The following is a 12,500-nucleotide window of genomic DNA, read 5'->3' as shown; positions in this document are numbered from 1 at the left end:
TTTTCTTCTTTATGCGTATTTATCATGTTTGAGAATAATAATAAATAAAATATTAAGAAAAAAAATAATAATGCAAATTATCGAATGATAAAGAAATTATTAACACAAACATATTCGATCATCTTCTTCTTTATGCGTGTTGATTATGTTTGAGAATAATAATAAATAAAATATTAAGAAAAAAAATAATAATGCAAATTGTCGAATGATAAAGAAATTATAAACACAAACATATTCGATCGTTTTCTCCAAATCCATTTTGTTACTTTCAAATGTTAATAATAATAATTATGACAAATCAAAATTGTAATTAAGTAATAATTACAATTATAATCATTTAAATTATAATAATTATAATATATTAGGGGGACCGGAAAGTAATGTCGCTTTCTTAAATTAAATTCAAACGAATAAATTTTTAACAAGTTTTTATTTTTAATTGCAATCAAATATCGAAATGCGCAGAAACGACATTACTTTCCGGTCCACCTAATATATATATATATATTTTATAATTATTATTATTACCTATATAAAATAAAACAATGATATCGCAATACTGATTGTCGTACAAATCGTTACGAATTAATCGATCAACATGATAATTGATACATAATAATTTTCTTAATAAATATTTAAGAATAAATTACGTTATTCTGATGTAAAAAAAAAAAAATAAAAAAAAAAATAAATAAATAAATAAAAAATAAAAAATAAAAAATAAAAAATCATTGCGGAATACGATACCACATTTCAGCATCCGTGAAGATATTTAAAAATTCGCGATGCATCCTTGTCTCCGCTCGAAATAGGACGAAACCCGTAAACGTCCAATGCTCGTTGAATTGAAAATTTACGAACGCGGACGATATCGAAGTCCACGTCGTGAACATGAATACGCACGTACCTCGAAAAAGGCGAAAAAGAGAGAAAGAGAGAAAGAAAGATAGAGAGAGAGAGAGAGAGAGAGAGAGAGAGAGAGAGAGAGAGAGAGAGAGAGAGAGAGAGAAAAGGATTGTACACGCGGCATCGTAATCTTCGATGGTAATACAAAATGAGGAGGGAGAGGGAAGGGATACCAAAACCATAACGTAAAACCTATCTATCGTAGGATGAAGGTGGAATATTTTAAGACAGAGAATGGTAACGCTTTAAATAGGAGCCAAGCGATGTGTCGTAATCATCGCTTTTCTCTTTCCGTCTTTATCTTCCCTCCCTCCCCCCCCCCCGCCCCTCTATCAGTCCTCATCCTTCTCTCTCTCTCTCTCTCTCTCTCTCTCTCTCTCTCTCTCTCTCTCTCTCTCTCTCTCTCTCTCTCTCACTCTCTCTCTCTCTCCATCTTAGAGAATATCGATCGACACACGTATCTACGATTTCAAAGGGGCAAACGAGATACGTGTTGCAAATGCAAATAAAATAAACTTTTAACGAGCTTAACGTCCGAGATCTCGAATGTACGTACGTATTTATGTATATATCATCGTACGTGTTTACATCTTCGTGTACATTATGTACTAGATATGTATATATCAATGTAACAAGAGCTCGATGTTGAGTTACAAAATCGTACGAAGATTTAAAAAAAAAGAAAAAAAAAAAAAGAAAAAAGAAAAAAGAAAAGAAAAAAGAAACGAAAAAAGAAATCTTTGTAGATTGACAAATCGATCTTCAATCTCTCGGGACGAAGATGTTAAATCAAAGGTTCTCAATGTACGACCCCGTAAAACCCTAGAAATACGATCTACGATGTGTCAGATCATTCGCGATCTTAAATTTATAATGTCTACGAACTGATCAAATTTGTAGGAAAACGTAGAAGCTCAAGAATTCTTATCGCAACAATTACTCAATTACTTATTTTTATAAAGGATTATTTTCACAGGACTTTTTCATAATTTCGCGAACACGCTCAACAAAAATGTTTTCATTATTTGGAAGCATTTATACATATACTAAAAAAAACTTTTCTCAATCATTAATATTAATAAATTCAAATTGAGATAAAAATTAACTGATGAAATGACGAATTTAGAAATGACGTTAAGAATACATTAAATCGATTTAGAACCAAGGCTATTAAACCTAATTGTGCCTGTGGAATGTAGGATATCTCGGACCAACTTTGAGCTCAATTAAAACAATTTGTGTATTGTATTATTTATGAATTTTTTTTATAAGACTTCAAAGAATGTACAGCATTTTTTCGAATCGAAATTATTCATTCTGTGTGAATAATTTGAAATGATAGCTGTACAAAATGTCTGTACAGTACACAACTTGAAATTATTTTGACATGTGCATAATTAGGGTTGAAAAAGAAAACAACAATTGCACGAGTCATTTCAGATTGATGAATTTATTATTTGTAATTTCTTTTTTTGTTTTTTCATTTCTTTTTTCATTTTTCATTTAAATTTATTTAATTACTTTTTGTTCAAATATTCTTGAAATCTGTTGATAAAAAGTAATATATTGTTGTCATATAAATGAAGAACGATTGTTTTATAAAATTAGTATAATATATTTTCCGTAATATCTATAACGTTTTATCGATTTTTGAATGTATTTTTTTCGTTACACTTCTCGTGTTTGTTCTTCTTTTTTTTTATTTTTTTTTTTTTTTTTAGTCCGACCAAATATTTGGAAATTTACAATTTGGCTCACCTAGATAAAACTTTTTTGGGATAACTCTGTGTGTTAAATCGTTTCTGATCGACGCAACCCACGTGTAAGAGAAAAACAACAATGAGAGGCACTCACCTCGATCAGGCTTCTTGTAGTTCTCCCTTTGCTCCTGGTACGCCGTGATGATGCCTCGAGGCAAGCTTATTCGCCAATTCGTGCATCACGTCTCTGTATATTACGGTGTCCAAGTTTTCGCCTAGCATATAAAGGAGAAACCAATCGCCGACCTTGCTACGTCGTACTATCGTCTCAACGGCCTCTCTTCTAACCAGACGAAATCTCAGTCTCAGTAGATATACCCTCGTTCGCGGTGAAAATATGATTACAATCTGTGGATCATATACGATCAGACAATGTTATTTCTTTTCTTTTTTTCCCTCCCCCTTTTCTTTTTCTTTCTTTCTCTTTTTTTTTTTTTTTGACTCACTGCATTTACAAGCTGATATATTATGAACCGTTCACAAGCCTAATCGATTAAATCCACTTTTAGGAATTTTTTCTTTTTAAACTTAAGTATCAATCTGACGGAATCCATCACTATTTATATTAATAATAAATTTTCCTTATTTTATGCCATTAAATGATAAAATTTTCTTCATCGTCTAATAAAAAATAATTTATTTCAATAATAACGATATTCTATATCATTCACTTTATATGTCGTTAAATAATAACTAAGCCTCGATTTATACATTCTATAATGTTTTATTCGAATGTATATGTTAAATGTAAATTTTAAAAAACAATTTATATTAATACGTCAGATTTTTTTCAACTTTTCTTTTCCTTTTATGATATTAATTTTAATTTGATAAATGAGCAATTCCATATAATTCCTAACACATTAATTTCATCGATATAATAAAAATCCAACGTAATAAATATTTAGTCTTTTTTTTTTGCTGTTAATTGTCTAATTCATTCCATTGAAAAGATTAATGATGTTAAATAAAAGATTCGATTCTCTTAAATATTATATCGGAATAAAAGATAATCTTTAAAGATTAAAAATTATCTTTACATACTCAAAAATACATACACGCATACATACGTACGTACGTACGTATGTAAGAGCATAGATATAACAGAATGTCTGTTTTCCAATGGAAAAGGGTTAATTCGTTTGCGTGCCCTATCGCACGGATATCTTTACATGCCAGAACCTACGAAATTAGCAGATTTCTCGAGGGATGAGAGGGAAAACTTCTGATAAGCTGCCGTCGATAATTTTATTCAGGGAGTTACGAACGAAGGAATACATAAGAGAGAAAAACAAATTGATGCTTAAACGTGTACCACGTTGAATATTTAAAATCTACACGATGTATCTTATGCATCGTAGAGAAGATATCTCTTTAGAATAATCGATTTGGCTTCTTTATGAACTGCAAAAAAAGAAAAAAAAAAAGAAAAAAAAAAAAGAAAACAAAACAAAAGAGAAAGAGAGAGAGAGAGAGAGAGAAGTAAACATTAAAAATATTCATCTTGATCCTCTTCTTCTTTCTTCAACGAGGAAGAGGAAGAAGATTGAAAAGAGTCAACCTAACAGACGTATGGACTTTCATCGAGCATTCGCATTTACTTTCACCGTCCTTTTACTTTCTCTTCCTTTTTAACCAATGTTTCTCCACGATGTTGAACTTTACATGACGATGATCAAAAGAAAAAAAAAAAAAAAAAAAAAATGATCAATGAAAGTCCATAAGAAGACAGTTTAGACGTATAATCCTCATCAACTGACCCTGTATAATACCGTTATGAAGCTTAATATCCCGAGAAGAAGGAACCAAAACCAGAGGAAGACGTAGATCTTCTCGTTGACAACGTTCAATGGCAATATACAAACTGCATCGTGCCTCTCGACCTCACCGCTCACGCCATATTTGTAGAAGGTGCACTTGGTCATTCGTGGAAAGACGTAGATCATTGGATCGACCCGGTCCTCTTGATCGGACTCAAGGAACCTAAGTACGTCGATCCCGAAAGTCAGGAAGGCTCCGTCGAAGAAACGGTTCATCAAGAACATCTGACCTGCGCCAGACACGTCGTATTTGAGCTCTCAAATGGATAACAACGATCTATCGTTTCTGATTGGCCGATAATCATTAACAGAAATCTACCACGTGGGAAATTTCAACTCTCGAAACGTCTAATAATAAACAATCTTAACTACTTAATCTTTAAAAATACTAAACGTAAAAAAAAAGAAAAGAAAAAAAAAAAAAAAAAAAAAAAAAAGAAAGAAAAAAAACGTATACACAAATATATCTATGTACATGTGTGTACATGGGGGGGAAAAAAATATACCATATAATGTTTATAATAAATAAATTCTCGCAAATAGATAATCATCTGGAACACGTCTCTGGCCGTTCGGAGAATCAAAGAAATTAGATTTTCGAGTTAATAGACACGATGACTCAAGTTCACGATCCGTTCAAACGAGGCCGTTCGATTATCGCTATGTTGAACGTATAAGAAAAGCTAAATTGTTTGTCGGATCTTACGAAAGTTTCGCAAACTTCCGTCGGGTCTCGTGCCCGCGTTTCCTCGGAAAGACACAAATGGGGTTAATTGCCTGTAAGAGGTGGGAAAAAGGAAAAGGCGAAGTGACTATTAATACTTTTGGTGTATATTCGAAATAGTTTTAGAGGAGCCAGTAACCGAATAAAAATCGAAAACTTTGACATGGATCTAAGAGAAAAAGAACAAGAAAAGGAAAAAAGAAAAAGAAAACAAAGAAAAACGTTGTTTTTATTCATTCATTAAAAGAAAAAAAAAAGAAAAAAAAAAAAGAAAAAAAAATACGATAGAGCTGAGTAAGTACGTCTTCCATTAACACGACTCCGAAGCAGCTGTATCGCTGCCAAATTCTACTCTGAATCGTTCATTCACTCTTCTTATTCATTCTAAAATCCCTCCCTCCCTCTCTCCCATTCCTCCTCCCCCCTCTCTCTCTCTCCTTCTGCTTCTCATTTCCACTACTTATGTCATCCTTCTTTTTTTTACCTGTCGATCCATATCGTTTATACTTATTCGCCTTATCTAAGACGAAACGTATATGAAAATAATAGAAAGTAAAGCCCTGAAATATATATGGCTTTACTTATATAACCTGACAAAAGAAATGTAAATAATTAAACAAGTATAGATCTCAAAGAAAAGCGTTAGAAAGAATGATGAAATTTGTTTCGACGAGTGATGCAAACGAAAAGAAAAGAGATAATATTAAATAGATCGAAAGAGAATGAATAAGAGAGAGAGAGAGAGAGAGAAAGGTAGAAAAAGTAAACAAGAATAATAAAAGAGATCAAATATGTACTGATGGTACCTTTAAAAAGAAAAAAAAAAATATATATATATATATATATATATAAAGAAAATGAGATGAATTAAAAAAAAAAAAAAAAGATAGGAAGAAAGAAAGAAAGAAAGAAATAGAAAAAGAAAAAAAGAAAGTGACTAACTGGAAAATGAAAGGAAATGCAAATGACGGGAGAAAATGTGATAACTATTAATTTATATCTCTTTTTTTTTTTTTTTTTTTGTGGAAAATGAAAAGAAAAAGATTCTTGATAAAGTTTATGTATTAGTTAAGTATCGTAATCGTATCTTACAACGGGAAAGAAGTGATTCGAATAAAAAATATATTTGATACAATCTCCCACTTTCAAAAGCGGGAGAGAGAGAGAGAAAGAGAGAGAGAGAAAGAGAGAGAGAAAGAGAGAGAGAGAGAGAGAGAGAGAGAGAGAGTATAAGAATCGAGTTCCTGGCACCGTTTGAAATTTTTATTTTACATCCCACTGCACAGTTCCTTCGTAGAATCTCTCGGTCCTACCTTTTTATACGAAAGGCCACCTTTGTCCGAGGAACTTTAAAAAGAAGTTTCATCTTTATCTTTCTCCTCGTATCGTTTCGTTTTTGAGAAAATAGGTCAGCTAGGTCCGATATCGCCACGCGACATTACCGTCATCGTTATAGAAAGGAGCCTGTTCTTCGTTCCATTTCGCAACGAGCCGAAAAGACTCTTAAGTTAAGTATGACACAAGTATTAACATAATAAGATTAAACTTTCATGTTTTAAGTCATAGTTATTATTTAGTTTCGATTTGTCATCAAGCGCGAAAGAAATTTTGTTTCTTTTAGTTTATTATTTTGGTTTGTTTGGGGGTTTTTTTTTCTTTTTTTTTTTTTTTTTCTTTTTTCGAAGAAACGAATAGAAAATGAGAAACAGGAAGCGAGAGAATATATGACTACTCACCGATCACGTTCAGGAGAGCTAGAACTTCGCAGAGGTAGTACCTGTATGCCCACCAATTGTGATAACGTAGATTCTCCCATAGGTAGTCAAGCAGCATCTTCTTTTTTTGTTTCTTTTCTACCTCCGAGCACAAACCTATGTCGAGATCCATCATGAGAGCGTGAATCTTCCCGCCCTCCCAGCCCTTCCACAGCCATCGCGGAGTGTAAAAGAGAATCGCCTACAAATTATATTCAAATGTATTAAATGTCTACCATATATAGTAAAACGTAAAGATATATATATATATATATATATAGTAACTTAGATATACATATATGCATACAATCTGTAGTATATATATATATATATTGTATATATTACAATAACACTATATATAGAATGGAACATATTTTAGGGATGGATTCGGCACATCAAAACAATAAAGAAAAAGTTCACATAAACATATGTCCTATTTGATATTTCTTTTTCTTTTTCCTTTTTCTTTCTTTTCTTTCTTTTCGCTCGAGTTATAGTGGATTTGATTTTCAACAAACTCTATCTGCTTACTTTCATAAGAGACGTTCGAAATAACCTCCTCGCATCTGAATACAAGCCTGTAGACGTCTTACCAATGACTGTCTTACTATCACCATCTGTCCAGATGTTACTTGGATTTGCTGGAAACTTCGTTCAATTCTTTCATTTCATTGGGTTTAATACATCTAACGAAAGAATTATTGCGATACAAAATCTGTTTACTCGTGAGAGATATAGAGAGATATAGAGAGATAAAGAGCGAAAGAGAAAGAAAGATAGAGAGAGATTGATCGATCGATCGGGATTTCCGAAGTAATGCCGATGCACCTATCGGATCAAAGAAGCGGGTGTAAATCCTGATGCCGGTGGTGGTAACGTACGAAGTTTCTTGGCCTATCGCCAGAGGCCTCGGTCCAGCTAGCTTTTCTACCACCTTTTAATACTCGATCCCGAGTATTAAGCTTACACGTAGACGGAGGCAGTACTGGCCTCGGCAAATATTGCCCTACATTAATTAATCTTTATAATTGATCTTCAAACTATTTTTATCTGCAAACAGAGAAAGAGAGAGAGAGAGAACATGTACGATCATAATTTATAAGAGTGAAAAGATAACGAGCTTAACATTCGAGGCGATGAATTCTTGCTTCCAGTCGCCTTCACAGTCGCCGTTTCTCTTACATTTTTTTAACCATACTAATGCGTCCTCTTAAGTGAAAAAGAGAAAAAGATAGCTAATCTCCGTCATCGTAATGACCGATATTTATGATCACAGTTTATATAAAAAGACGTTGTTACGTGATTATTAAAAATTCATTTTACGTCCCGAAAAATTGCTAATCGCATGCTGGTAGCCAATGTAAATAAATCGCGATTTCATATGACAACGTCGTTAACTAAAAAAATATTTTGTGAATCGAATAAGTAATTATTTTTCTCTTTTTCTCTCTCTCTCTCTCTCTCTCTCTCTTCAGAATATTGGAAAAAGAGCTTCTAGTGGTCGAATGTTTCGCATATCAGAGAAAGCTTTAATCGTTTAACGATACGCGACGGTAATTTCTTCTTCTTCTTCTTCTTCTTCTTCTCCTTCTCTTCAATAATTCCAAAGTGCGATTATGCAAAGAAGGAGGGAATACCACAGCCCGCCCAAGCAACACTTTTCTCTAAGCGAGAAGAGAAAATTACTCGTTATAAATATAGACGTATTGTTTGCTTACGTAGATTGCGGAATGGGTACGCTTCCTCGCTTTTAGCATAATTGCATTCTGCTCTTTGTTATAAGTACGTCGGCCGGTGGCTATTGATGGATGCTCGAAATAAAACACGCGGCCATACGATAAAAGAATGAAACGTTTGTAAGCCTGTAGAGATAAAGAAAAAGGAATGAGAGAGAGAGAGAGAGAGAGAGAGAGAGAGAGAGAGAGAGAGAGGAGTGGGAGGGGTAGGGATAGGGGGGGAGGGGAAGGGGACAGGGGGGAGAGAGAGCGTGGTTCTTTCAAAGTTATGCGAGGAAGAATAACTCGACAAAACTAAGACAAAGGGTTGCACGAAAATATCATATTCTTCAGCTTGAAATTCTACGTAAACAAAACAAACACATTTTATGTATCTTATGTATTATTATCGTTAGAATCATTCGTTTCTTGTTACTCCTTCTCGAATTCGCGAGAAGAAAGCTAAGAAGAAGAAGAAAGAAAGAAAGAAAGAAAGAAAGAAAAAAAAAAAAAAGAAAAAGAAGAAAATACAAAAGATAAAAAGGAACAAACAACGAAATATAATTTTTACGAGCATAACTTTTCATCTTTTCTTATCTCGTCCATTTTTTTCTTTTTTTTATTTTTTTGTTCTTTTCTTTTCTCTCTTTAAAAAAAGAAAGAATCTTCTTCGAATATCTTTATCTTCGAGTAGAAAAATTCGTATTCGTACTATCAACTATCAACTACGTTAAAGGACGAACGAACGTTCGGACTTTGACCTCGGCCTTGATGCGATTACAGGAGACGTCAGGAATTAACGACCATCGAGATTACAGATCGCGAAATCCGAAAGATACGATTCATAGGATCGACACATCGTGCACAAGGCAACGTCCGCAAGTAGCGAAGAGAAAAGGGGAAAATCCGTGGTTGAAAATAGATCTCTCTACAGCTTCTCTCTATATATCTCTCTATCTCTCTCTCTCTCTCTCTTTCTCTTATACAGGCTACTCCTTCAGTATCCGACATCGTCGTCTTCCGACTTCCCTCTTCACTCACTCTCTCTTCCTCTCTCCTTTCTGCCCCCCCCTCTTACTCTCTCTCTCTCTCTCTCTCTCTCTCTCTCTATCTCTCTCTTCTTTTTCTCTTTCTCTCCCTCTTTCTGCTGTAAGAAAACGTACAACACACGTAACATGGTTGAAAGTAAGAAGAGAGGGAGATAGAAAAAGAGAGGAGAGAGAGAGATAGAGATAGATAGTAGATAGAGAGAGAGAGAGAGACAGAGGTGTGCGTCACACGACTAAAATAAGAATAAGAAAAAGATGACGAAGCGTAGCCAACGCACGGTGTGTCACGTGAGCCGCGAGTAAAATTAGCTAAACAAGGGGATAAAGACGAGGGGTAGCCAGCGCCAGTAGGGTAGGGACGAGGTAAGATACTCGCATAGTAAAACGAAATCGAGGGATCTCCGATGTTTGAGATAAGTGTCGACCAAGTACTCCCCTTGTATAATTTATCATTCCACGAACTCTCGAGTGTTTTACATTAAACTTAAAATATATCATTGTTCGAGGGAGAAACTGATTTTACGCTTCGCCACTTCAGATTCTGCGATTCTGTCTATTTTTAAGGGGATATCGTACGTAAGTAAGATAGACGTTCCGTATCATATTTGTCGGCTAAACTATAGTCTCGAGATTTCAATCGACGATACATATGTTACATTTCAATATTAATTCAATATTAATTCATTAATTATGTGACTTAGTTGATTAGATTGGAAAAACAAAAGAGACAAGAGGAAAGAAGAAGAAGAAGAAAAGACAAAAAAAAAAAAAAACAGGAATCGTTTTATATCGTCGTTTTAATCGTAAAAACGTTTTTGATCCAACCAGCTTTTATACTAGCTAAGCTCGCATCAGTGGGATCCCTTTAACTACTTCGATTAGCTAGAGATACACCCTTATCGATTTAAGCTTATGCTCGCATCATCGTCCTCTCTTGGAAGAGTACGTGCATTCGCTTCTTTATTTATAGATGCTATGAAAAGGTTCCGAGTTAACGCTTCGAAAACATCGGGATATCGATTTCGATCGAACGAATGAACGAGCGCGACCTAGTTGTCTCCTTACCTAAAAAGAGAAAAAAATGAGATAGATTATAAACGATAAGATGGTTATGGGGAAAATGGATTTGAATCGTTGAGAAGATATCAAAGAAAGAAAGAAAGGAAAAAAAGAAAAGAAAGAAGGAAAGAAAGAAAAAGAGAAATAGAGAAAGGACGAGAGAAAGAGAGAGAAGGATAATGATAATCGAAATTCAAGATCAAGGAAAAAAGACTCCTTACTTGAAGAAAGAAAGAAAGAAAGAAAAAGAAAAAAAAAAAAAAACAATGAAAGAAAAAGAGAGATAGACAAAGGACGAGAGAAAGAGAGAGAAGGATAATGATAATCGAAATTCAAGATCAAGGAGAAGAGACTCCTTACTTGAAGCAAAAGAAAGAAGATGACCCATTGATAATACTTGTGCTGCTTGATCCATGGATGGAGGAGTATGCCCATGGATTCCTTCGCCTTTACTATTGGCGACACCCGGATAAGGTACAGCTTGTCCAAGGCTCAAGTTGAAGGCATGTACCATACTGTAAGTCGTGTGAAAGCCAACAGAAGGTCTCAAGTACAACCTTGTCAACGGAACCGGAAGCCTCGCAGTGTATGGGCGATCCGGAAATACTCTTGCAGGCTAAGGTGACACAGCCGCCTAACAGTTAGGGCAACAGTGGTACGATAATGCAGTCGAAATACCAAGGTATTCGGATATTCTTTGTATCTTAAAGAGAGATTTCAACGAACTAAAAACATCTATCATCTTCAATAACAACGGCATCTTTGGTCTATTTCGATGTCGTCCGTGATCCTTTGGGAATAATTTTGACGAACGAATAACTTCGACGTCACTACTCTTCCCTTCTTCCCCGACGTTACAGACGAGAAGACGCTCGTCCTCTTGGATATCTTCAAAGAAATCCGTCTTTTACCGGTTATTCCATAAACAGATTGAATGGATAAAAATTGTATTCAGGTACGTTCTAAACTATCTCCCAAAATACGATAACACATTAGGTCTTTCTCTCTCTCTCTTTCTCTCTCTCTCTCTCTCTCTCTCTCTCTCTCTCTCTCTCTCTCTCCCTCTCTCTCTTAATCACTTCTAACTGATGAGGACAAACCAAAACGGACCAATTCGTGTCTCTTCTCTCTTCTTCTCCTTCTTCGCGTTTTCCGCCAAAACTTTCTACGCATCTTCCTTGCCAAGAGCCAAATCTCTCTCTTCTCACCAAACTTTCGTTTATCCTTATTTCTTCTTCTTCTTCTTCTTCTTCTTCTTCTTCTTCCTCCTCCTCCTTTTCTTCTTCTTCTTCTTCTTATATTTATACTTCTTCTTTCCACTGTGATTAAAAAAAAAAAAAGCTCCCTTCTTTTCAAGAATCTTCTTTTCGTTCTGGTCGAATAAAATAATATGAAAAAATGGAAAAGTAAAAAAGAAGAAGAAGAAAAAAAAAAACGGGAAATAACGTCGAAACGAACGAAATAATACGGCCTGAAGAATCACGCGAACGAAGACAGAGAGAAAGAGGAGAACGCAGACACGGGGACACACTAGTGAGCCGTCAGAAGACTGGCCGGACTTGAGGGGCATCCCTTGGCCTCGATGCCGAGAACACATAACTTATATTATCTTTCAAGTATCACTTCTGTCACGCTAAAATCCAATGGGTCAATGTAATTTGTCAATCGTCATCGAGTTATTACTGCAAACAACAAACTTTGAGTTTATTGACG

General features: G+C 34.6%; 1 protein-coding gene across 1 annotated transcript in view; it reads right to left on the bottom strand.

The window, feature by feature from the left end:
- LOC124950240 (innexin shaking-B) overlaps nt 1–12,500 on the bottom strand; it is a 29,165-nt gene that overhangs the window by 2,806 nt on the left and 13,859 nt on the right. Inside the window, exons 4-5 of the mRNA XM_047496691.1 lie at nt 4,427–4,716; nt 2,761–3,014 (exon numbers count right to left, since the gene is read on the bottom strand). Of these exons, the coding sequence (XP_047352647.1) occupies nt 2,766–3,014; nt 4,427–4,716 (539 nt within the window). The 3' untranslated portion in view covers nt 2,761–2,765. The remainder of the gene's footprint in view (nt 1–2,760; nt 3,015–4,426; nt 4,717–12,500) is intronic.

This window comes from Vespa velutina, chromosome 6, assembly GCF_912470025.1.
Source record: "Vespa velutina chromosome 6, iVesVel2.1, whole genome shotgun sequence".
NCBI lineage: Eukaryota > Metazoa > Arthropoda > Insecta > Hymenoptera > Vespidae > Vespa > Vespa velutina.
The sequence above is the reverse complement of the archived record's forward strand: the minus strand, read 5'-3'. Positions and strand labels throughout refer to the sequence as shown.